This window comes from Aspergillus ochraceoroseus (assembly GCF_002846915.1).
Source record: "Aspergillus ochraceoroseus IBT 24754 chromosome Unknown P175scaffold_8, whole genome shotgun sequence".
Lineage (NCBI taxonomy): Eukaryota > Fungi > Ascomycota > Eurotiomycetes > Eurotiales > Aspergillaceae > Aspergillus > Aspergillus ochraceoroseus.
In genome coordinates this window covers 668,081-688,626 of record NW_024468483.1, presented here as the reverse complement: position 1 = coordinate 688,626, position 20,546 = coordinate 668,081, and the positions used below count along the sequence as shown (strand labels likewise).

The window sequence follows — 20,546 nt, the reverse complement described above, 5'->3', positions numbered from 1 at the left end:
CTTGTAGATACCTTCAGAAAAGGAACTAACCAAATTGTCCTGTCTAGCGCAGAAGCGAGGCATTTTTATAAACAAGCAAATATATACACAAGTAAATCCCTGCATGTGATAAACAACTATCGATCGGGATCGGCGAACCCAAGCCCCAGGAAGCCCAACCCCAGGCCGCCAGCATTGAAATTTCGACTTTTCGAGCCTTCCAGGCTCCAGGTCAAGGTCTAGACCATTGTCCCTTGTTCAGGGATATCTATCCCCTTTGAGTCCAGGAGGGCCCAGGCCTTTCCTTGAGTTCTGGACTTTTCAAGGCTGGAATGACCGCCTGGTGGATGTGGCGGTGCTGCATCGATAGGTCACGTGTCATTGGGAAAGGCAAACAGCACAAACAACACAAACAACACAAACAAAGAAAATCTGCCGGGCGGTAAAGGAGGTGGGATGGGATGACTCCGAGGGTACACATGTTTTTGTGAGCCAACTGTTGTCTGGAACTACCTTGGGGCAATTCATCTAATATTGGGATTCGTTAGCCTAGTGGTTTCGCCTTGTGCTCTACTGATCCTAACTTTCTCTTGTTTCGTTGTTGTCTTTCGCACGTCATCGGTGCTCCCCTAGTGCGAAAAAAAAAAAGTCGGAACTAGGAGTGAGTGCAATAAATTGTGCTCAACATCTTTTACTTTCTAACTGACGTCTTTGTTAGCAAGATGGCACCGAAAAAGGGTGGCACCGCGAACAAGTCGCGGGGAAATGCTACTGAAGAAGTAGAGGAGACATTGCAGGCTGTCGTACGTAACTTTCCTATGTTTCCCGAGAGGAATTTGCGGGGCGCTAATATTTTGTTCGAACAGGTCCTTGCGGATACTTTCGAGACTAGATTCGAGCCTTTCACCCTTGATAAGCCTAGAGTATGTGCTGCCATGCGTTGCGCTGAAGATTGACAGCGGGAAAAGAAAAGAGTCGGATCTAGCACGAAGCAAGTGGGAGTCCTATGGAGCTGATGTTTGTCTCTTTAGTGTTTACTGCCGCTCGCGAACACCCCATTGATTGAGTATACGTTCGAGTTTCTTGCCAATGCAGGCGTCGAGGAAGTCTTTTTGTACGGCGGTGCACACTCGGATCAGCTGGAGAATTACATCAAGTATGTGGAACACATTCGGGAGGGTAGTGGCTGGTACGGAGACTGACAGAGAGGTTGAAAGCACATCGAAATGGAGATCCCCTTCGTCACCGTTTAAACAATTTACCTTCCTCAAGTCAACTTCTACATCCGTCGGAGATGTCATGCGAGACCTCGACGGCAAACACCTGATCACCGGTGATTTCCTTGTCGTGAGCGGCGATGTGATTAGCAATCTGCCCATCGAAGGTGCGTTGGCCGCGCACCGTGCTCGCCGTGAGGCCGACAAAAATGCGATTATGACTATGATATTGCGGGAGGCTGGCGGGAACCACCGGACAAAGGCCTCTTCTGTTTCACCTGTCTTCATTGTCGACCCGACCAAGGACCGCTGTCTCCATTACGAGGAGATTGACCATTATTCTCCCGAATCATCTCGCCTGACTATCGACACCGAACTCCTTGAAACACACGCGGAGATCGACATCCGCCAGGACCTCATTGACTGCAACATTGACATCTGCACTCCCGACGTCCTGAGTCTGTGGTCCGACAGTTTCGATTATCAGACCCCACGGAAGCAATTTCTTTTCGGCATTCTGAAAGATTACGAACTGAACGGGAAGACGATACATACACATATCATTACAGATTACTACGTAGCCCGTGTGAGGAACCTGAAAGCTTATGACGCGATTAGCAAGGATGTCATTTCGCGGTGGGCATACCCCCTGTGCCCAGACACTAATCTGCTACCCGGACACAACTACGACCTCCGAAAAGGAAACCTATATCAGGAACAGGGTGTTACTCTAGCTCGTTCGTGCATCGTGGGCCGGAGAACGGTAATCGGCCAAGGCACGAGCCTTGGCGACAAGACGACCGTGAAGAATACAGTACTGGGAAGAAATTGTAAGATCGGGAAGAATGTCACCTTGGATGGCGCTTACATTTGGGACAATGCTGTCATTGGTGATGGGACGACAGTTTTCCAGGCGATTATCGCCGATGGTGTGGTAGTAGGCAACAGCTGTAAGGTTGAGCCTGGTGCCTTAATTTCTTTTGGTGTGAAGATCGCCGACGGGATCACTGTGAGTGAGGGAATGCGTATCACAAAGGCCTTGAGCCAAGAAGATGGAAGTCAGCCAGAAAACGACGCAGATATTGTTGGGGAAGGCGGAGAGGGCTACGAATACGTCCCTTATGAAGACGAGGACGAGGATGAGACTGCCAGTAACGCCTCGTCAGGCCTGAGTATGCTGCCCCCCCCCCTTTATTCATGCAGCCCATTTAGTTGCTGAGGGAGATGATAACGCTAACATTGCCTGCTGTAGTTTACAATATGGCACGACTTTCCCTTTCTACAGAATCGATCTCTACTCTATCTTCTGAGATCTCAGACTACGGCAGATCCCGCTCCGGAAGTTTTGCAACTTCAGTTTCAGATGATGACGAACAGGATCACCATTTCGTTCACGACGCCACGACCAGTATCTACGACAGCTTACGGGACGGCGTTTCCTCTGATGTTGTGCAACTGGAGCTGGTGAGTCTCCGTATGACAGCGAACGCCTCGGATTACCAAGTCCGACGAGCTGTCGTGTCCGCCTTCATGAAGCGCATTGCGCAATTAATGGAGGGCGGCCAGGGGGCAGGGGAAGCCGTCAAGGACATCTTCGGCAAGTATCATGAGATTATCGATCGCGCATTGTTCGACCGTGAGCGTAGTGCGAAGACGGATCAAGTGGATCTGTTGGTTCTGCTGCAGCAGGATCTTGTGCATCGTGTTCGCGGCGAGACTGTCCTGTTGTTCGCGGCCAAGGAATTGTATGATCTGGAGGTGTTGGAAGAAGAAGCGTATGAGCAGTGGTGGGCAGATGAACGGTCTAGTAACAGTGAGGAAATGCGAAAGGTGCGAAGCCAAACGCAACAGTTTGTGGATTGGCTTGCGAACGCCGAAGAAGAGGAAAGTAGTGAAGAGGAAGAGGAAGAGAGTGAAGAAGAAGATGATTGAGCATTGAATCTACCTACCTCAGAATATTTGAGCGCCTTCTGAAAGAATCAAAGAATCAAAGATCGGTTCATGATGTAGTGTTGCCTGGCTGCCTGGTGGATGGATGCCTTAGCATAGCGTGACTTGTCCGATATTCATCCGAAGTATCTATCTATCCTATCTATTCTTAGCATCAAAAATGCAATGAATGAAGACCTTCTTTATTTTTCAAGATTGTTTCCCAGTCAAGAAGGTGCAAAGATCCCGCAAGTCCTCATCTCTTCCAGCCGCAATTGATATCATTGGACTAATTTCCTCCCATTTATACCTAGGCACGGAGTACCAGGTATTATTATAATGCGAAAGAAGGAGGGGTTGCTTTTCCAACACAGATAGAGGATTTGCACTGGCACCGTCATGTCATGCCCCTTTCTTTCTATTTGACAAGTTCGACTTTTTTCCCACTCTGCCTCCTCGTTGTTTATCCCTTCTCATCCCTTCTCATTGTTCTCCTCCCCAAATGACTCGGGTCGGACAGTAAATCCTCTCAGGCTGTGTTGAGTGAGGCTCTTGTTTTGCTACTTCCCCACATTTCTCCCTGTGAAGTCGAGCCGCCCGAGAGTTAATTAACTAGTAGAGATCGATCTCTCTCTGACTCTTAACCTGTCTATTTCCTCCCCTCTGTTGGTTACTTCTGCCTAGAGAGCTCCAACGCTCGATAAGGTGGACGGAGCTAGCTAGTGCTTCTCCCCCCCCCTCTTCCCCCATCCACTTTCCCCCTCCCTCCCATTCCCTCACAGTCATCGTCCAACGCTTTGGTCGGCTGCAGCACCCAACTATCGGTAGGCTGTGACGTGTGTTGTCCCGAAAAAAAAAAAAAAGACGAGGTCTTAACAGAGTCAAATCTTGAGACCTACCTTTTTTTTTCGAGTCAGCACCCTCTCTAGCCTCCATAGACCACAAACACCTTTCACCACGCCTCCTTTCACGAGAAAACGCAAGGCGGCCCTGGCGGCGATCGCTGAAAACGAGTCAACCTCTCCTGCCGCCACCAAGCCTCTAACTGCCCGATTACGAGCCGCCACCGACAACCCCTCGGGCAGTGATACCAACCCTCTTCGTAAGAAGCAGAGGACTACACAAGAACAAGATCCCGGTACAGATTCGGCTTCCGAGTCCTCCCAGCCTATCTCGGAGCCTACGGGAAAGAAAGTCCCCGATCTGGTCACTCCGGCCTCGACCAGCATGGAGTCAGATGATGATTTTATGAGTGTTGCGTCCAGTCCCGATGATTTTCTAGGGACTCAGGGTAGTGACGATGAGAGTCTAGGAGAGGGTAATTTTTCCTTTTTTTTTTTTCTTTTCTCCCCTTACGAACACAAAATCTCTCCTCTTGGTTTGATTTGAATGTTGCTAATGTTGGTCACGTTTCTTCTTGATTAGATTTCGGCGACGATTTTGACGGCGGCTTTTCTAAAGACAAAGACATCGTTGCAACGACGCGAAAACCCTACGAAGTAGACTTCAAGGTTCTCAGTCCGGAAGAGATCGAGAGGGAACAAAATCTGCAGATCAATGAAGTTTCATCGATTTTGGGACTGCCTCCAGAGTGGTCTGCTATTCTTTTGCGATTCGGTCGGTGGAACCGAGAGAAGCTGATAGAGTCTTACATGGATCACCCGGAAAAGACACTAGATGAAGCCGGTTTGGGAACAAACTTTGAATCAGTGCCCAAGGCTGAGGTGGTGTCGGGCTTCATGTGCGATATTTGCTGCGAAGATAGTGATGACCTTAAGACATATGCCATGCGTTGTGGACATCGGTTTTGCGTTGACTGTTATCGACATTATTTAGCACAAAAGATTCGGGAGGAAGGAGAGGCTGCGAGGATAGAGTGTCCTGGGGATGGTTGCCATATGATTGTCGATTCTAAGTCTTTGAGCTTGCTGGTCACGGAGGAGCTGAAAGAGAGGTGAGTTACTTTGTTTTTTTTGTTTTTTTTTAACGTCTTGTTTCCGACCTGCTTGTGGTATTAACATGTTCTCTACAGATACCAAACACTCCTCATAAGAACCTACGTCGATGACAAGGAAAACCTCAAGTGGTGCCCCGCCCCGAACTGCGAGTATGCAATTGATTGTCATGTGAAACAACGTGATCTACACCGAATCGTACCCACGGTCCAGTGCAACTGCAAACATTACTTCTGCTTTGGGTGTACCCTCAACGATCACCAACCTTCGCCGTGTACACTGGTCAAGATGTGGCTCAAAAAATGCGAGGATGATTCCGAGACGGCCAACTGGATCTCTGCTAATACTAAAGAGTGTCCTAAGTGCAACTCCACAATCGAGAAGAATGGCGGTTGCAATCACATGACGTGTCGCAAGTGCAAGCACGAGTTCTGCTGGATGTGCATGGGGCTGTGGTCCGAACACGGCACCAGTTGGTACAACTGCAATCGGTATGAGGAAAAGTCAGGGTCGGATGCACGCACTGCACAGGCACGTTCCCGAGCCTCGCTGGAGCGTTATCTACATTATTATAACCGATATGCCAACCACGAGCAGTCAGCCAAGCTTGACAAGGACTTGTATCTAAAGACGGAGAAGAAGATGACGAGCTTGCAATCCCAGTCGGGCCTTTCCTGGATTGAAGTGCAGTTCCTGGACACTGCGTCCCAGGCCCTGCAACAGTGCCGACAGACCCTCAAATGGACCTATGCCTTTGCCTATTACCTTGCGCGGAACAATCTGACGGAAATCTTCGAAGACAACCAGAAGGATTTGGAACTGGCGGTGGAGAGTCTCAGTGAGATGTTTGAGAAACCCGTGCCAGAACTGGCGAACCTGAAGGTAGATATCCTGGACAAGACGGCGTACTGTAACAAGCGCCGGGTGATTTTGTTGAGCGACACGGCGGAGAATCTGAAAAATGGTATGCATCTCGCTGTGTCTCTGCGCAGGTTACTGTACTAACGATATTGCAGGAGAATGGTCGTTCAATGTGGAATGGTAAATGTTAGATTGTATAGATGGGCCCATTTTCTTGTTGCACTGGTGGGCAGAGTAAAGAGAAAAAAAGGAAAGAGAGGAAAGGTCAGAAGAAGGACAAGACTATATTATTATTATTATTTTTTGGTTCCTACCCCATGGAGGGTGAGTGGGACGAGTTTTTCACGACGTACATGACTGACTACCTTACTGCCGAACAGCGAGAACTGGATTCAATTTCATCGCAAAAGGCGTTGCTTGACCATGAAAACCATTATCTAGGGATGAACGAGGGCGGTTCCAATGCATGTATCAATAACCAAATCCATACAACATATGGGATAGTACTACATATAAAATCAGATTTGTGGCTATCGAAGTATTCAGAGCATCAGATAAGACGGGGAATTCCTTGACTCAGACCAGCAAGCGGTCCGGAATCGGACGGGAGATTGTCGGATTTATGATTTATCCTTTAGGCCAGAATCTCTCGCTTTCTCTTTCCTTCCTTCTTCGTCGATTGCTGGGATCTTTGCATAATAGAGTCGATTTCTGAATTGAGAGAGTCCAATTTGGGCAATTCCGATGACTATCTATCCATATCTCTGGTTAAAATATAGAATGATGGAAGAAAGGAGAGTACAGACTATAGACTATACGAGGAGTGATCCTCCGTAGGATTCGTAGAGTGAGGCTGACTGATTGATAGGAAGATCTGATAGCCAGAATCTGGATCTCGATACATCTCAGCCAAATAGTGTCAATACAGGGAAAAAAAGGTACATTATTACAAACTAATTCATTCTAGAATTTATCCCAATTAGCATGAAGTTGAAGATTAGTAAAGTCCCCGACCAGCTGCTAAAAAAGTGGGTGAGAACAACACCTCTCTCTCTCACTCTAGCATACATAGTCTAAGAATCCTCAATAATCCTCCATAACCTACCTACCTCTCCTCCCAGCCCGGCCAAAAAAAAAAAATCATCCCCGACCTACTCTCTTCCTCTGTCCAACTCCTTTCTTCTCCCCCCTCATTGAATCTTGTTTTTGTCTTCGCTTTTGTCTTCCTTCTCCCTCCATTCTCCAGAACTTTTTCTCCTCCGCTCGTCGGCTTCGGTTCCTCTCCACTCCGCAGATTCCGTTTTCTTCGGCATATTCAACACCAACTGCTTTTTCTCTCCTCCTCCACCACCACCACCGGCGCGCCCTCCGTCCTCTCGCACTCACTTTCGCCTTATAACCTCCTCCCCCCTCCCCCCTCCTCCTCCTCCTACCTCTCCCTTCTTTTTCTCCCCTCCTTGCGGCTACGGCTGCTACTAGAGCTCTCCTTGCTCGATGGCTGTATCCGAGCAGATGTCCGGGCAGGAGTTTGAGTATGTCCTCGTGCTTTCCCGTATCCGCTCCCCCCTGTCCTTCGGCCTCGGACAACCTCGCACGAATAAATCCGAGTCTCCAAGACGGATTGATGGATGCTTGATCCTCGGATTTTAGGCTGCGCAGATTGTTTCCCCCCCCCCCTCCTCTTTGGCTCTATTGGGACGAAGACTAGAGGGGGGCGAAAAAAAAAAAAGTCAACATGGTCGGTTTGGATAGAGCTAACCCTGTCATGATAGTTACGAAGCCCTCCCTTCAAACTATGGCCTGGGCCGGAATATGTTGGCTGGCGCTTTCGCCGGGATAGCAGTATGTCGCCAAAAAATTACCGGGACTATTGACTCGGCGTTGGGATTTCAAACTGATGTGATGCGTGTTTAATAACAGGAGCATTCGGTCATGTACCCCGTGGATTTACTCAAGGTATGTCAATTGCTCCTCGCCCATGGCAGCGCTGCTGTTGCCTGCATTTGCTACGTCTTGATGAGTCTGTACACTTGCTGACCGTTGGATTCTTCTGCCCTCAGACTCGAATGCAGATCTTGCACCCTACAACTGGCGGCCTCTACACAGGACTCACAAATGCGGTGTCAACAATCTACCGGATTGAAGGCTGGCGGACACTATGGAAGGGTGTTTCGAGCGTGATTGTCGGTGCTGGTGAGCAATTCCGTCGATCGGGAGTTGGATATTGGGGGTCTTCGTTCGGGGGCTGACTTTCCCCTCTTTTCTTTTTGCAGGACCCGCCCACGCTGTCTATTTCGGTACATACGAGTTCGTGAAGGACATGGCCGGTGGAAATGCAGACGACGGGCACCATCCGTTGGCAGCTGGTAAGTCGATATCTTGGATTTCTCAACTTGACTTCTATTTACTGACGCTCTACAGCTATGAGTGGCGCATCCGCGACTATCGCCAGCGATGCCTTGATGAATCCGTTTGACGGTGAGCACGCCACACCCCGAGTTCCCCACTACATATCATCTAACTTGAATAGTGATCAAACAACGAATGCAAGTTCATGGCTCCGTACATAAGACTCTCCTGCAATGCGCCAGGTCCGTCTATCGGACGGAAGGTTTCCAAGCATTCTACGTCTCCTACCCCACCACGCTCTGTATGACCGTTCCCTTCACCGCCACCCAATTTGTTGCCTACGAGTCGATTTCCAAGGTCATGAACCCATCCCAGGATTACGATCCCTTCACACATTGTATTGCGGGTGGTCTGGCTGGCGCTTTTGCCGCCGGTATCACCACACCACTTGATGTGGTGAAGACTCTCCTCCAGACCCGTGGTCTGGCCCAGAACGAGGAGATCCGGTCGGCCAAGGGCTTGGTCAATGCAGCCAGCATTATCAAGCGCCAGTTCGGCTGGCGGGGTTTCCTGCGTGGCGCTCGTCCTCGCATTATTTCTACGATGCCTAGCACTGCGATTTGTTGGTGAGTTGAATTTTTTTTTTTTTTCATTTTTGGATCAAATTTGATCGCTAACATTGTGGCAGGACTTCCTACGAAATGGCCAAGGCTTATTTCAAGGGCCAGGTCGACCACTAGACGGACTGATGACAAGTCCGACCGCATGAATTCAATTCACATCAGCATAGGCGCTTGGCAGCCTTTCTGACTGTGATAATGATGCAGAATATCCACAGATCATAAAAATATGAAAACCACATTGGGACCCACACAATAAATCCCCATACAAAAGGAGAGGGAGAAATATAAAGGAAATAAAAGACAAAAAGGTTCAAAGCGAACAAGCTCCTGGTCCGAGCTATTGGGGGAAGGGCAGGGCATGCGCGCATGCTTGCTACTCATCTTCTGTTCTCACATTGTATATACTCTTGTTCTTTTTCTGGACCAGGCATTGCGGGCTGCTTTGGAAATGCCTCTTTGGCATTCTGATTGACTGCTTTATGGCTTGACGAGACACACTGTGGGCATTATCTTTTTTGGATTGGAGCCGGCCCTGGCCCGATGTATGCTATGCTATATTGTTATGGCGTTGGGACGCAGGGGGGACACTTTTGGGGATTTTTTTTTTTTCATCCTTTTCCTCTTCTGTTTTTCTTTTCTTTACCCATTTCTTTTTCATATCGTACATCCCTATGATCCTTTATTTGTCTGGTTTCTGCTTCTTTTTTCTTTTTTGGATACATTTTGTGGATATGGGAGTGTGAACAACATTGTACTGATAGACCGACGAGATGGCTGGCCACCCCGCCAGATTGGATGAAGATATCCGAATAATATTTATCCAGAGCTCATTCTCTTCTATCCAGTAATTCTATACATCCCATAAAACGGTCGAGGTAGGAAATATAACTTGCAGAATTTTCGATGCCACGCAACAGACAACAACGACGTCACGAGGGGAAAAAAAACTGCCGCCCCTCCGCTCAATTCGTCGTCTTCACTTCTACTCTCTTTCCTCTCCCATCTCCCCTGTCGTGCCTCTTGTCAGATCATCCTCAAGGACCTCTTTTGTTTCTTGTCTTCTTTATAATTTTCCTGATTCATCAATTCATTCTTTCTTCCCCCCCCCCCTTTTTGTCCTCTTCTTTCTTCTTCACGCATGGCGGTGTTGCGGGCTGGCCCTGCAATCTCTCCGCTAGCTGTGACTTCATTCATTGTATGAATGATGCGCCCTAAGCCCGTGTCGTCGCTGCAGAAGACCTACGACGACTGCTATTTGATGTGCTCGACGGCTGTTTATTTTGAGGGTCAAGTCTGTAGCCCACACCCTCCACTCTGATGCCGTCTGGCTGACTTAATTGCGTTTTCCTCCTCGACTCCAGAATAATGAAGAAGAAGCCTTGAAATCTTGGCGCTCCGCCTTGGAAACCATCTACTACCACAACGCCTACCGACTCCCTGCAAGATACACCCCAAATTCTGAGACAGAACGCGCTTTGCAAGAGTCCATCCGCCAGCTGGAGCTTCAATGCCGTGAGCGAGTCGACCTCCTGGGTGCCCTTCGCGAGAGCAGAAAGGATTCCGTTTCGGGGAAGTCTCCGCCTCCAGGTAGCAACGCCACTCGCGGCTGGATTGGAGAGGGAACCGTCCCCGCGGTCGGATATACTGATCTCTCCAAGCCGCCCACCATCGCCGGTCGCTCGTCGGTGTCGAGCGCAGCGACTACCCCCCCTGCATCGGACCCAGCGCTGCCGCCGCCGCCGCCGCCACCACCTCCTCCCCGCCCTACCGCTCCAATGCGGTCGGAATCGCAGTCTTCTGCTGCTAAATCGAGTTCTCGCACACCGAGCCCCGAACGGCGAAAGTTGATGATGCCCTCCTTGCGCAATCTAACCTTGAAAAAGCCGAAGAAGAAGGAGAGTTCATCGCGACGGAAGGAATTGCGGCCCGCTGCCGCCTCGCAGGCGGCGGGTCTCGCCTGGGGGAGTATCTATCGTACTCCTTCCTCCCCTGATAAAACGGCCAATGATGCCGCTTTAGCCTCCTCTCGCCAAAGTCTCTCGAATGACTCGGGCTTTCGAAGGGACTTTGAGCTGCCTCGGGCTAATTCTGCTGAAGAACAGCGCTTGAGAAGGACGACTCCCCACCGTCCTGCTGAAAATGCAGAGGACCGTCGAGAAGGGCGAAAGCTCAAAACAGCGGCCGATAAACCAATCAAAAAGTCTCCCGCGAAAAGAACGTCGTCATCTACTCCAACAACCCCTGTACCCAAACATCGTGGTTCAGCTGAGATCCGACAGCAACGGGCTAGTACCGCGCGTTCCCAATCTGCTTCTTTGGCGCCAGAACCGAAAGATGTGCCTGCACCATGTCCTTCCCCCAAACCACTGGTTAAGCCTAAGCCTGTATCTTTAAGAGCGTTGCAACCACCACCACCACCACCACCACCACCCCCGCCGTCTTCTTCATCTCCTGGCCCGTCCCTGGGAGCTGTAGATAGCCCAAAGTCAGATGTCAAACCGACATCAAAGCCCCAAGCACCACGCGGATCTGCCACAGACAAACATCTAGTTCCTGGTATGAGTAATATGTCTCTTTTGCCAAAGGGCCCGGTTCGACGTACCCCGGTCCCCAAACGTGCCGTGACGCCACCGTCAAGTGATCCTGAATCTTGGGGTCTCAAATCTACTGATGCTGACGAAGATGATATCGAAGACTACGACCCTGACGGAGCCGAAGACGATTCCATCATGAATGTACTGAAAAAGCTGCCGAGGGGGGTTGATGTGAATGCTGCGCGACAGGTTCTGAATGACATTGTTGTCCGCGGAGACGAAGTCCACTGGGACGATATTGCTGGCCTGGAGGCTGCCAAAAAGGCTCTCAAAGAAGCCGTGGTCTATCCGTTCTTACGTCCAGATTTGTTTTCTGGGCTACGAGAACCGGCCCGCGGTATGCTTCTCTTTGGGCCTCCCGGGACGGGGAAGACGATGCTTGCGCGGGCAGTTGCTACAGAGTCAAAATCAACCTTTTTCTCTGTATCAGCGTCAACCCTGACATCCAAATGGCATGGAGAGAGCGAGAAGCTCGTTCGCGCACTTTTTGGACTAGCCAAGGCGCTCGCTCCATCGATCATCTTTGTCGACGAGATCGACTCGCTTCTCTCCGCGCGGTCATCAGGAACAGAGAATGAAGCATCCCGCCGCTCAAAGACCGAATTTCTCATCCAATGGTCGGACTTGCAGCGGGCTGCAGCCGGGCGGGAACAGCCAGGCAAAACGGGCGACGCAAGCCGGGTCCTCGTGCTTGCCGCGACAAACATGCCCTGGGACATTGACGAAGCCGCGCGCCGTCGTTTCGTCCGTCGCCAGTACATCCCTCTTCCCGAACATCACGTCCGGGAACAGCAGCTCCGCCGACTCCTCAGCCACCAAGTTCACGAACTCAGCGACGAAGATATCGAAGTCTTAGTCCAGGTTACAGACGGTGCTTTCCCTCCTAGCCTCTTACCCCCTCTTTCGCTCCTTTCGCTTCGCATTAAGCTAACAATAATGAATCATACAGGCTTCTCCGGCTCGGACATCACAGCCCTCGCCAAGGATGCCGCCATGGGACCTCTCCGCAACCTAGGCGAAGCCCTCCTCCACACACCCATGGACCAGATCCGGCCCATTCACTTCCAGGACTTTGAAGCTAGTTTGCTCTCTATCCGTCCTAGCGTTAGTAAAGATGGCCTTCGCGCGTATGAAGACTGGGCTCGACAGTTTGGGGAGCGCGGAGGATAATTTACCCACTTTGTGTTTTCCTTTGTTCTTCCTACTTCTGTTTCTTGGTTGGAGTTGTACCTGGTTATCTGAGCCTAGCTGGGCTGACTATTATACAGCGACGAGCGGCGAATGATGCATAAACGGATTGCACTGGGTGGGGCTGGACTGGACTTGCTTTTCATTTTTATTTCATTTCTTTTTGGTTGGATTGGATTGGATGGGTTGGTTACGGTAGGTTAGGTATGACATTATTAACAGACTTGTGTGTGTACGGATAAAGGCTAGGTTAGGGCTCAGTTGGTTGGTTCATTTATTTTATCTTTTCTATTCCTTTTCTCGTCCAGGAGTTGAGTTTTACTACCTTACTATACAAGTAGAAGTAGGTATGGAGTTAACGCGAGCTTCCTAAAGGGCCGCAGGAGAATGTGCTAACTAGCTTATCTTCCCGCAGCCTCTGTTCTGCTTTTCGTTTCTCTTCGCGCATCCTATCCTCTGCTAACCGTTTCTCTTCCTGTACATAGCCTTGGATTTTCGAGTTGCTGCTGTAATAACGTATGTATCAACCAGCATACCTGGCTCCTCCGGTTGTAAACCTCGACCACCCTGTGAGGATGCGGCCCGGCGATATGTACCCAGAACGTGTCTGCGAGCCGATCCCTGACACCTGGGAATCGATATCATCAAAATCGACGCGCGAAGAATATTCTTCGGGGTCGGGACCCTCTTCCAGGAACCGCATCAGCCGGTCGATATGAACCGGTAGAAATTCACGGTCAAGGTTTCTCCACGAAACGATAACATGCCCACACTATCCTGCATCATCCAGATATTCAGTTGGGCGATAGGCCACCGGTAAAATGATACTTTACCGTCATCTATCTCGGGATAGTAGCCGTATATTCGGAGGTGTTTTCGAGTTCATGTGATATGGAAAATCCCAAGAGTCTCCGATGCACTTTTTTTCTGGGCAACCAGCTGCCTGGGGCCAGAGAGACCACACACAGCCCGGAGAGCAATGCACATACATATGTACTGGGCATATGTATGTATTCTGCCGGTCAGCAATTTCGAGAGCCTGGTGGTTCCCGTATTTGATTTCTGCTGTCAAGTAAGGGAAGTAAAGTAAACATGTCCTCTTGCGCTGTGTATGGCGATTTCTTATTCGGCTTTGATTCCAAGCGTTTTCGCCTCTGGGTTTTTCCGAGAATGTCAACCATTTTCAAGCCTTGTGCACGCGTGGTCTGGCTCATTATATACCCATCAACGACATCCTTCAGCCATTCTTTCCCCTGGATGAATCGATTTCCGGGCGGACGGCCTGAGGAGAGAGGGTGTTAAATCCACCTGGAGACGGGCTTCCGATCTCGATTCTGCAATGTCTTCTGGCACTGGGCCATTACGTTGACGGCCGCCGCATAAAGCCGCCTTTCATCTCAAGCAAATGTAATAATACGTAGCTGATGGCCCTAACTATATGTATGCGCATGAACTTGGCATTCCAAATGGAACTGCTCTCACTGTTTTCACTGTTTGACAAGAATGGTCGCAGCCGTCCACAATCAGTTGAGATTGATTGTGATCGCGATCTCTTCGATTGCCGGTTATTGAGGTTGATATGCCTCAGCGCCTGACTGTCTCTCACTTTTACACCCGGTTATGGACTGGACCCTTTGTTTACTGTCAGCCAATCTATACTTGGGAGGTAATTTGATCAAGAAGATGGAAAGGGTGGAATGGATCACTTTCACCTATTTTTTTTTTTTTCATTGTGCCATTTGATTCTAATATTATACTCTGCTTGTATTTTTTCCTTGTCTAGATGGTTGGTCTCTTTGAAGTCTTATATACCTACCTAACCTAGTGAATCATTATTTCCTCTATATACATTTCTTTCTTTAACATATTCAATTTCCTTAGTATCCAGAGGGATTCTTCCCTTCATATTCTCTGGTCTACTCTGGTAGTTGTAGTAGTTGCCCATTGGCTTCATTTCTTGGAGGGTTGCTCTTACTATAGGAAGTGATTGGCGGAGAGTAGGCGTAGATGGGACCAGTTCAAGGAGTTAGCTATACGGAGACATAAGAGATAGAGCGGAGTAGAGTAGAAGTTAAGTTAGGTAGTATAAAGTAAATATAAGTTCCCATTCCTGAACTTCTCCATGCAGAATAAGAGTAAAAAAAAGTAAACACCCAGCCAGTATCATGGTAAATAGAGAGACAGAGAAAAAGAAAATAAGGCAAAGAGAGAAAAAGAGGAGGAAGAAGTAAGTTGCATGTATAGGAAAGGTGAGTATGAAAAAGAAACATAAAAAGTGCAAAAAAAAAAAAAAAAAAAAAAAAACCTCTGGTATCTGGGCACCATAATAGATAGTCAATCGAAACTGCACAATGAAAAAGATAAAACAAAAAAAAAAACATACAAAAGAAAACATCCCGGGGTCGAGTTAGGCAAGACACAAAAAGAAGAAACAAGACGGGGTAAAAACCAAGGCATTTCGTCATCCCTCTCTACCACTACAGATCTATCAAGCTACCGCCCTGTTGCTGGGGTTGGTAAGCTGGCTGGCCACCCCAAGGATTGTTGGTCGGCTGCGTGAAGCCCGTCTGCTGTGGGACAAACTGTTGCTGCGGCTGGCCATAAAACGGATTGTTTCCGGTTCGTGTAGCTCGCAGACGATCCAACCCTTGACCTGCAGAGTTGACAAAGGTTCCTGGTGCAGTGTGTTGCGCCGGAATACGTAGATCTCCAGTGTTGCCAAAGGTATCCTGGCCCTCTCCGGAGGCCAAAAGAGCGTTGAGACGAGCGGTATGCGGGTCCATCTGGGGAGGGGTGCTCCTGGGGGGTGCGTAAGGCTGCATGGGTTGCTGAATTTGTGGTGTTTGATAGCTGGTGATAGGGTTAACGGATGCAAACTGGTTGGTTGCCCGCTCCTCCGACAAGGTGTTGAGAGAGGGAGCGCTTGCGCTTGAGGTGGCGGGGCGAGGTTGTTGGAATTGTGTACGCTGAGCGAAGGGGTTATTAGAGCCGGTGGGCATGGGCTTAAGAGCATCTGCCTGTGGGCCGGTGGCCCATGGGTTGTTGCTCCCTGCTGAAAGCATGTTGTTGTCCTGAGGCTGCTGCTGGTGCTGCTGCGAGTAAACATCGGTTCCGTATGGGTTGTTGTTGCTGAAGGCCGTGTGTTGTGGTTGTAGAGTAGCCTGCGGCTGGAGGAAATTATTCTGACCGTACGGATTCTGGTTATATCCAGTGACCTGTCCCTGGAATCCGGTGGTGTTCGCGTATTGATTGTTCAGGTACCCTGTTGTCAGCGGTTGCTGGGGGTTGATCGGGTTGCCAAACCAGTCGACGGCGCTCTGCTGCTGGTATCCCTGGTTATATCCAGTAGGTTGAGGCTGAGCTGGAGGGGCATCGTCGAAAAGCGACTGCGCATTGCTTTGCTCCAACTCCCTCCGGCGAAGCTCCTCCTCTTCTTTGCTCAGCTTAATAGCCTGAGCCAATTCCTCATCGTCATCTCCGTTTACAGCTTGCTTGGCGCGTCGCTTGCGCTCTTCGTCGGCTTCGTGTTTGCTAGCCTCAATCGCCAAACGGTACTCTGCATCGTCATCATCCGTCTGACGCCGACGTTCCCGCCGTTCTGCCCGACGTGGTTGCGCACCATTCCCGTAGCTCTGGTAGTCGTCGAGGCCATTTACTCGTGATTTCCAAAGTTTACGGTCAGATCGCTCGCTACGCAGGCGATCTTCATCGAGAATGAGGGCTGTAAGTTCTTTGGCAGCAACGCGAACTAATTCGATCCGAACACGTAGGTTAGCCCAAGTTAATTGACACGAACAAATAAAGACAACTCACCATCTTGACCCACATCTCTACCATCTTCGTCAACATACTGGAACTCGCGCAGGGTCTTGATAATGTAGACGTTCTTCCGGGCCCATGTAACGACTAGTTCAGACCCTTCATGAAGAGCATAGTCGAGCACCTTTAATGACTTGAGAACATGTCGCCAGTTTTTCCCCTTGTCGTTGAGTCGCTTATCGAGCATATCCATGATCTCGTAGAAATCCGTGGGGCTGTGCAATCATATCAATATCAGACCTGTCATGATTCACCGCATATGCGAGGAGGCCCATCGAGCTTACCTGCCGAATGTCAGGGAGGCGATTTCAGCCATTTCAGTCCCGGTGGGGCCCCAATGATCATTACTCGTAGCTGCAGGTTGCCAATGTTAGAATGTGCTATACAGAAACTCGAAAAATGAGTCCAGCGATCGGAGAGGGCCCAAGCTGGACGGGATGGATCGAAGCAAGAACCATACCATTTCGGACTTTCACCTGAACTGCGGAGTAACCCTTGGTGACATTCTTTACGCTGCGCACAACTTTAGACATGGTGACGGCTGTGGGGGGAGGAGGAACAGGGGAGGTCGAGAGAGAACGGTCGCAACAGACTTTGGGGGGGGGGGGGGGGGGGTGGAAACCCGACTAGGTGAGGCTCGGATTCAGTCTGGCCTTGGAGGGGAGTGTGGTGGATCTAAAACTGTGCGAACAGAAAGAGATTTGAGTGAAATGAAAAGAATAGCGCGATCGGAACAGAGCCAGTTCAGCAGGTGCGTTGGGAAGTAGGAATGGGAAAGCGAGAGAGAGAGAGTCGTGGTCGTCCGTCGAGGTGATGGAGGTCAGTATGGCGGCTGTGGCGTATGTAAGCCGTGTGCGGAATGGTTGGTATTGGCCAAAGGAGGGGTCACCAGGAGGAATAAAAAGAGCACGAGGGAAATAGGGAGGATAATTCTCTACTCCCGTAGTGAGGAGAAAAAATATAAAGAAGAAAAAAAAAAAGAACAAGAGGGGGGCAAAAAGTGGTAAATTAGAAGCAGAAGAAAGAGGCTTTTTGGGCTGGAGTCAAGCTTGGGATTAATAACGAGGAGTTGGTGTGGTTGGTGGTGGTGGCACTGAGAAGCTGACGACGCTGGCCAGAATCATACAAAGAATACGAGTATCTTTCTATCTTTCTATCTTTTTTTTCTTTTTTTTTCTTCTTCAAACAGTAAGCATTCAATTGATGAGAGGTGAAGATTATGGGATAGAGTAGAGCAGAATGGATTGAAGAAGAATAGGGGAGGGCTGTCAATAGTCCAGCTAATAATGCGAATGCCTAATTACCAGACGGGTTCAGGCGGAACTGCTGGAGTATTACTATTAGCACCCTGAAAGTCCTTGTAATTCTCTAGTTCTTTATTTCGATGTAATTTACTTCGAATGAGTCTGCTGAATTCTCAACAGACTGTGTATATATATATACCTGCAGATTCCCTGACGACGTCATCGGCTGTATAACGATCTTCTGGACGTTAACTCATTTCCAATTTCTTGAAATCATCTCTAATAGCCAAAAAGTCTTAAAATAAAATGTAGATCTCTCTCTCTCTCTCTCTCTTTTCTTTATTTCCCCTCCATACTCAAGTACTTCTCCTCCGCCCCCTTGATACAAGCAATGTTCGCCCCCAGCTTGTTCAGCGTCTCAACATACTCGTCGTACGGATCCGAGTCGAACACAATCCCACCGCCAGCCTGAAGATATGCCACGCCATCCTTAACCATCATCGTGCGTAGCGCAATGCACGTGTCCATGGCACCAGGCAGCTCTGTGGAACCGTCGATGGTGGCAATGTTAAATCCAAAGTATCCGACCGCTCCAGCATAGACACCTCGCTTTTCGCCCTCCAGTTCTGCAATCAGTTGCATGGCACGCACCTTGGGTGCCCCAGACACCGTGCCCGCAGGGAAGATTGATCGGAACGCGTCGAAACGCGTCTTCTCGGGCCGGAGGACGCCGGAGACCTGAGATACCAGGTGCTGGACGTGCGAGAACTTCTCTACCACCATGAGGCGGTCAACCTGAGTGGTAGCTGGGTCGCACACCCGGTTCACATCGTTGCGCGCCAGATCAACTAGCATGACGTGCTCAGCACGGTCCTTCAAACTTCCCCGGAGTTCTTCAGCAAGTGCATCGTCTTCCTCAACGGTCTTGCCGCGTGTCACCGTACCCGCAATAGGGTGAGTGATAATCCGGCCCTTTTCTTCCTTAACTAGGAGTTCGGGACTAGCTCCTACAAGCTGGAACTCCTCGCAGTCAATGTAGAAGAGGTAGGGGGACGGATTGACGGTGCGTAGGTGACGGAAGAGGTTGAATGGGTGGAGAGAGGTGGGTCGCGATAGACGTTGCGATGGCACAGTCTGGAAGATATCGCCCTTGGAGATATGCTCCTTCAGACGGACGACGTGTCGTTCGTACCCTTCCCGGCCGATGTTGGAGGTGTACTCCTGGTTGGGGATGATTGGGCCCTGGGGAGGCAGAGGGTAACCTGGTTGTAGGAGGGTATCAATAATACGCTGGATTTCTGCTTGGCCTTGGTTGTAGCTGGCTTCAAGCTCCGCATCGGTGCTGGGAATGGGGACGTAGGTAACGACCTTGACAACCTGGAAGAAGTGATCAAAGGCGACGATAGTATTGAACAGCATAAATAGCGACTCCGGGATATGGAGAATATCTTTGACCGGTCGTGCGGTCTTGGGCTCGAAATACCGGACACAGTCATACCCAACATATCCAATCGCACCACCAGTAAGCGGGGGAAGGGTCAACCCAGGGACTGTCGCAATGCGGTAGTTGGCGAGTTCTTCTTCCAGAATCGGAAGAGGATCGCACTCGGGCCCATGTCCGGGCCCAGTCTTGAGAACTTTACGGGGATCTAGGTCGCCGCACGGGTTAGTCTCGGTTTCAAAAGGGTTGCATGCGCGCGATCTCGCATACCAGCTCCGACAAAACTATATCTTCCAATTGTCTCCGTAGTGGCCGCGCTTTCATAAAGGAATGACAACTTCGATCTATTCCAGGGAGGGGTGGTTGACTCGGTTAGTGCCTGTGCCGCCACCGGCATAGGAAGTGTATTCCAGGCGGGGTACTCACTTTTCAGCAAGCTTGAGGTATGCGAGCGTAGGGGTCAAGAGGTCGGCCGGGATAGACGCAGTGAGAGGGAGGAGATTAGGAGGGTATTGTGAATTTCTAGACTGACTGATCACATCTTTGGCCGTCTCCAATGCCGGCACGATTGTGATCTTGAGTCATTCAAAGCAACGGAATCAGCGTTGGTCACACAGTCCTCCAACACCACGGTTTTCTTCGCCATGACCGGTCGTAAATAGCAACCGGGGGGGAGAATTGAGCGGAAATACTTACAGATGGCGCCATCGTAACTGATACTTTGCCAATAAGTTGTAGCAAACTGTCTCTTGTGCGGGGACTTGCAAGGAGGAGATTTGGCGGAGAAGCGGCGGGTTTGGATTCACCGCTGACGGATCGCTAATCTACTAGTTATGTATGTACTAGTCCTGAACGACTCAATTGCGGTGAACTCCAAAGTCAACAGAGATATTATAAAGACGTACGGAGTAGAAAAGGAGAAGAAAAGGAACCTTGGAATGCAGGGGGAGAACGAAAGTACCTAGGTATTTAGGAAAGCCTGCCACGGAGGTGAGGCAAATAACTACCGAGTCAGGACTATTAATAAATATCTACCTATTCAACTATTGTGACTACTCGCCGCGCCCTGTCTAATATTAAAGAGAGAAATCAATCGAAACATCAGGATTCTTAAACCAAAATGGCTAACACACACTTTATTCTGTCCTCTTCACTACATATTTCAAGACCCTGTGAGTGGAACCAAGAATGGTCAGAGATCTTTGTCTACTTGGTGTTGACATGATTATCATAGCTCTTAATTTCCCACACTGCTTTGTGAATAGCTTCAAGGCTCGATTTATTTCGCATGCACTGTTTTAAAATGTTGCTCAGCATAAAGACCGGTCTCCCCTTTCTTTGGCCTTG

The 20,546-nt window shown here is 49.6% G+C and overlaps 7 protein-coding genes across 7 annotated transcripts; 4 read left to right on the top strand and 3 right to left on the bottom strand.

Annotated features, from left to right (window-relative positions):
• The first annotated feature begins 477 nt into the window (after positions 1-477).
• P175DRAFT_0560057 (translation initiation factor eIF2B catalytic subunit epsilon) lies at positions 478-3,296 on the top strand. The gene is made up of 6 exons (XM_040900959.1): positions 478-640; positions 698-782; positions 846-902; positions 1,011-1,135; positions 1,197-2,368; positions 2,449-3,296. The coding sequence occupies exons 2-6, from the start codon at positions 702-704 to the stop codon at positions 3,126-3,128; spliced, it is 2,115 nt and encodes a 704-aa protein (XP_040749549.1). The 5' UTR covers positions 478-640; positions 698-701; the 3' UTR covers positions 3,129-3,296.
• Positions 3,297-4,352: 1,056 nt separating this feature from the next.
• On the top strand, positions 4,353-6,125 carry P175DRAFT_0444464 (RING finger protein; the record flags this gene model as incomplete). The annotated part of the gene is made up of 4 exons (XM_040894235.1): positions 4,353-4,443; positions 4,551-5,079; positions 5,158-6,044; positions 6,097-6,125. 4 exons carry the CDS (start codon positions 4,353-4,355, stop codon positions 6,123-6,125), a joined length of 1,536 nt encoding a protein of 511 aa, XP_040749548.1.
• A 1,310-nt stretch (positions 6,126-7,435) lies between these two features.
• On the top strand, positions 7,436-9,030 carry mrsA (putative mitochondrial carrier protein; the record flags this gene model as incomplete). The annotated part of the gene is made up of 8 exons (XM_040894206.1): positions 7,436-7,473; positions 7,714-7,783; positions 7,862-7,897; positions 8,002-8,134; positions 8,215-8,307; positions 8,363-8,419; positions 8,472-8,916; positions 8,979-9,030. 8 exons carry the CDS (start codon positions 7,436-7,438, stop codon positions 9,028-9,030), a joined length of 924 nt encoding a protein of 307 aa, XP_040749547.1.
• Positions 9,031-10,117: 1,087 nt separating this feature from the next.
• On the top strand, positions 10,118-12,677 carry P175DRAFT_0535065 (putative AAA family ATPase; the record flags this gene model as incomplete). The annotated part of the gene is made up of 2 exons (XM_040900187.1): positions 10,118-10,204; positions 10,275-12,677. 2 exons carry the CDS (start codon positions 10,118-10,120, stop codon positions 12,675-12,677), a joined length of 2,490 nt encoding a protein of 829 aa, XP_040749546.1.
• Positions 12,678-13,050: 373 nt separating this feature from the next.
• P175DRAFT_0535064 (uncharacterized protein) lies at positions 13,051-13,398 on the bottom strand (the record flags this gene model as incomplete). Its single annotated transcript, XM_040900186.1, has 2 exons — positions 13,051-13,201; positions 13,262-13,398. The coding sequence occupies 2 exons, from the start codon at positions 13,396-13,398 to the stop codon at positions 13,051-13,053; spliced, it is 288 nt and encodes a 95-aa protein (XP_040749545.1).
• Positions 13,399-14,974: 1,576 nt separating this feature from the next.
• P175DRAFT_0560052 (epsin) lies at positions 14,975-17,107 on the bottom strand. Its single transcript, XM_040900958.1, has 4 exons — positions 16,975-17,107; positions 16,799-16,868; positions 16,509-16,729; positions 14,975-16,443 (listed from the first exon to the last, which is right to left on the bottom strand). Exons 1-4 carry the CDS (start codon positions 17,045-17,047, stop codon positions 15,173-15,175), a joined length of 1,635 nt encoding a protein of 544 aa, XP_040749544.1. The 5' UTR covers positions 17,048-17,107; the 3' UTR covers positions 14,975-15,172.
• A 765-nt stretch (positions 17,108-17,872) lies between these two features.
• trpE (anthranilate synthase TRP2) lies at positions 17,873-20,103 on the bottom strand. The gene is made up of 4 exons (XM_040897762.1): positions 19,896-20,103; positions 19,626-19,774; positions 19,470-19,543; positions 17,873-19,407 (listed from the first exon to the last, which is right to left on the bottom strand). The coding sequence occupies exons 1-4, from the start codon at positions 19,905-19,907 to the stop codon at positions 18,098-18,100; spliced, it is 1,545 nt and encodes a 514-aa protein (XP_040749543.1). The 5' UTR covers positions 19,908-20,103; the 3' UTR covers positions 17,873-18,097.
• Between the last annotated feature and the right edge of the window lie 443 nt (positions 20,104-20,546).

Coding starts and splice junctions, on each gene's coding strand:
- P175DRAFT_0560057 (XM_040900959.1), top strand. CDS start 702: ATGGCACCGAAAAAGGGTGGCACCGCGAACAAGTCGCGGGGAAATGCT. Junction 903..1,010: donor TCACCCTTGATAAGCCTAGA/GTATGTGCTGCC, acceptor TTGTCTCTTTAG/TGTTTACTGCCGCTCGCGAA. Junction 2,369..2,448: donor TAACGCCTCGTCAGGCCTGA/GTATGCTGCCCC, acceptor TGCCTGCTGTAG/TTTACAATATGGCACGACTT.
- P175DRAFT_0560052 (XM_040900958.1), bottom strand. CDS start 17,047: ATGTCTAAAGTTGTGCGCAGCGTAAAGAATGTCACCAAGGGTTACTCC. Junction 16,869..16,974: donor TCAGGTGAAAGTCCGAAATG/GTATGGTTCTTG, acceptor GGCAACCTGCAG/CTACGAGTAATGATCATTGG. Junction 16,730..16,798: donor GCCTCCCTGACATTCGGCAG/GTAAGCTCGATG, acceptor ATGATTGCACAG/CCCCACGGATTTCTACGAGA.
- trpE (XM_040897762.1), bottom strand. Junction 19,544..19,625: donor TACCTCAAGCTTGCTGAAAA/GTGAGTACCCCG, acceptor TCCCTGGAATAG/ATCGAAGTTGTCATTCCTTT. Junction 19,408..19,469: donor ATATAGTTTTGTCGGAGCTG/GTATGCGAGATC, acceptor GCGGCGACCTAG/ATCCCCGTAAAGTTCTCAAG.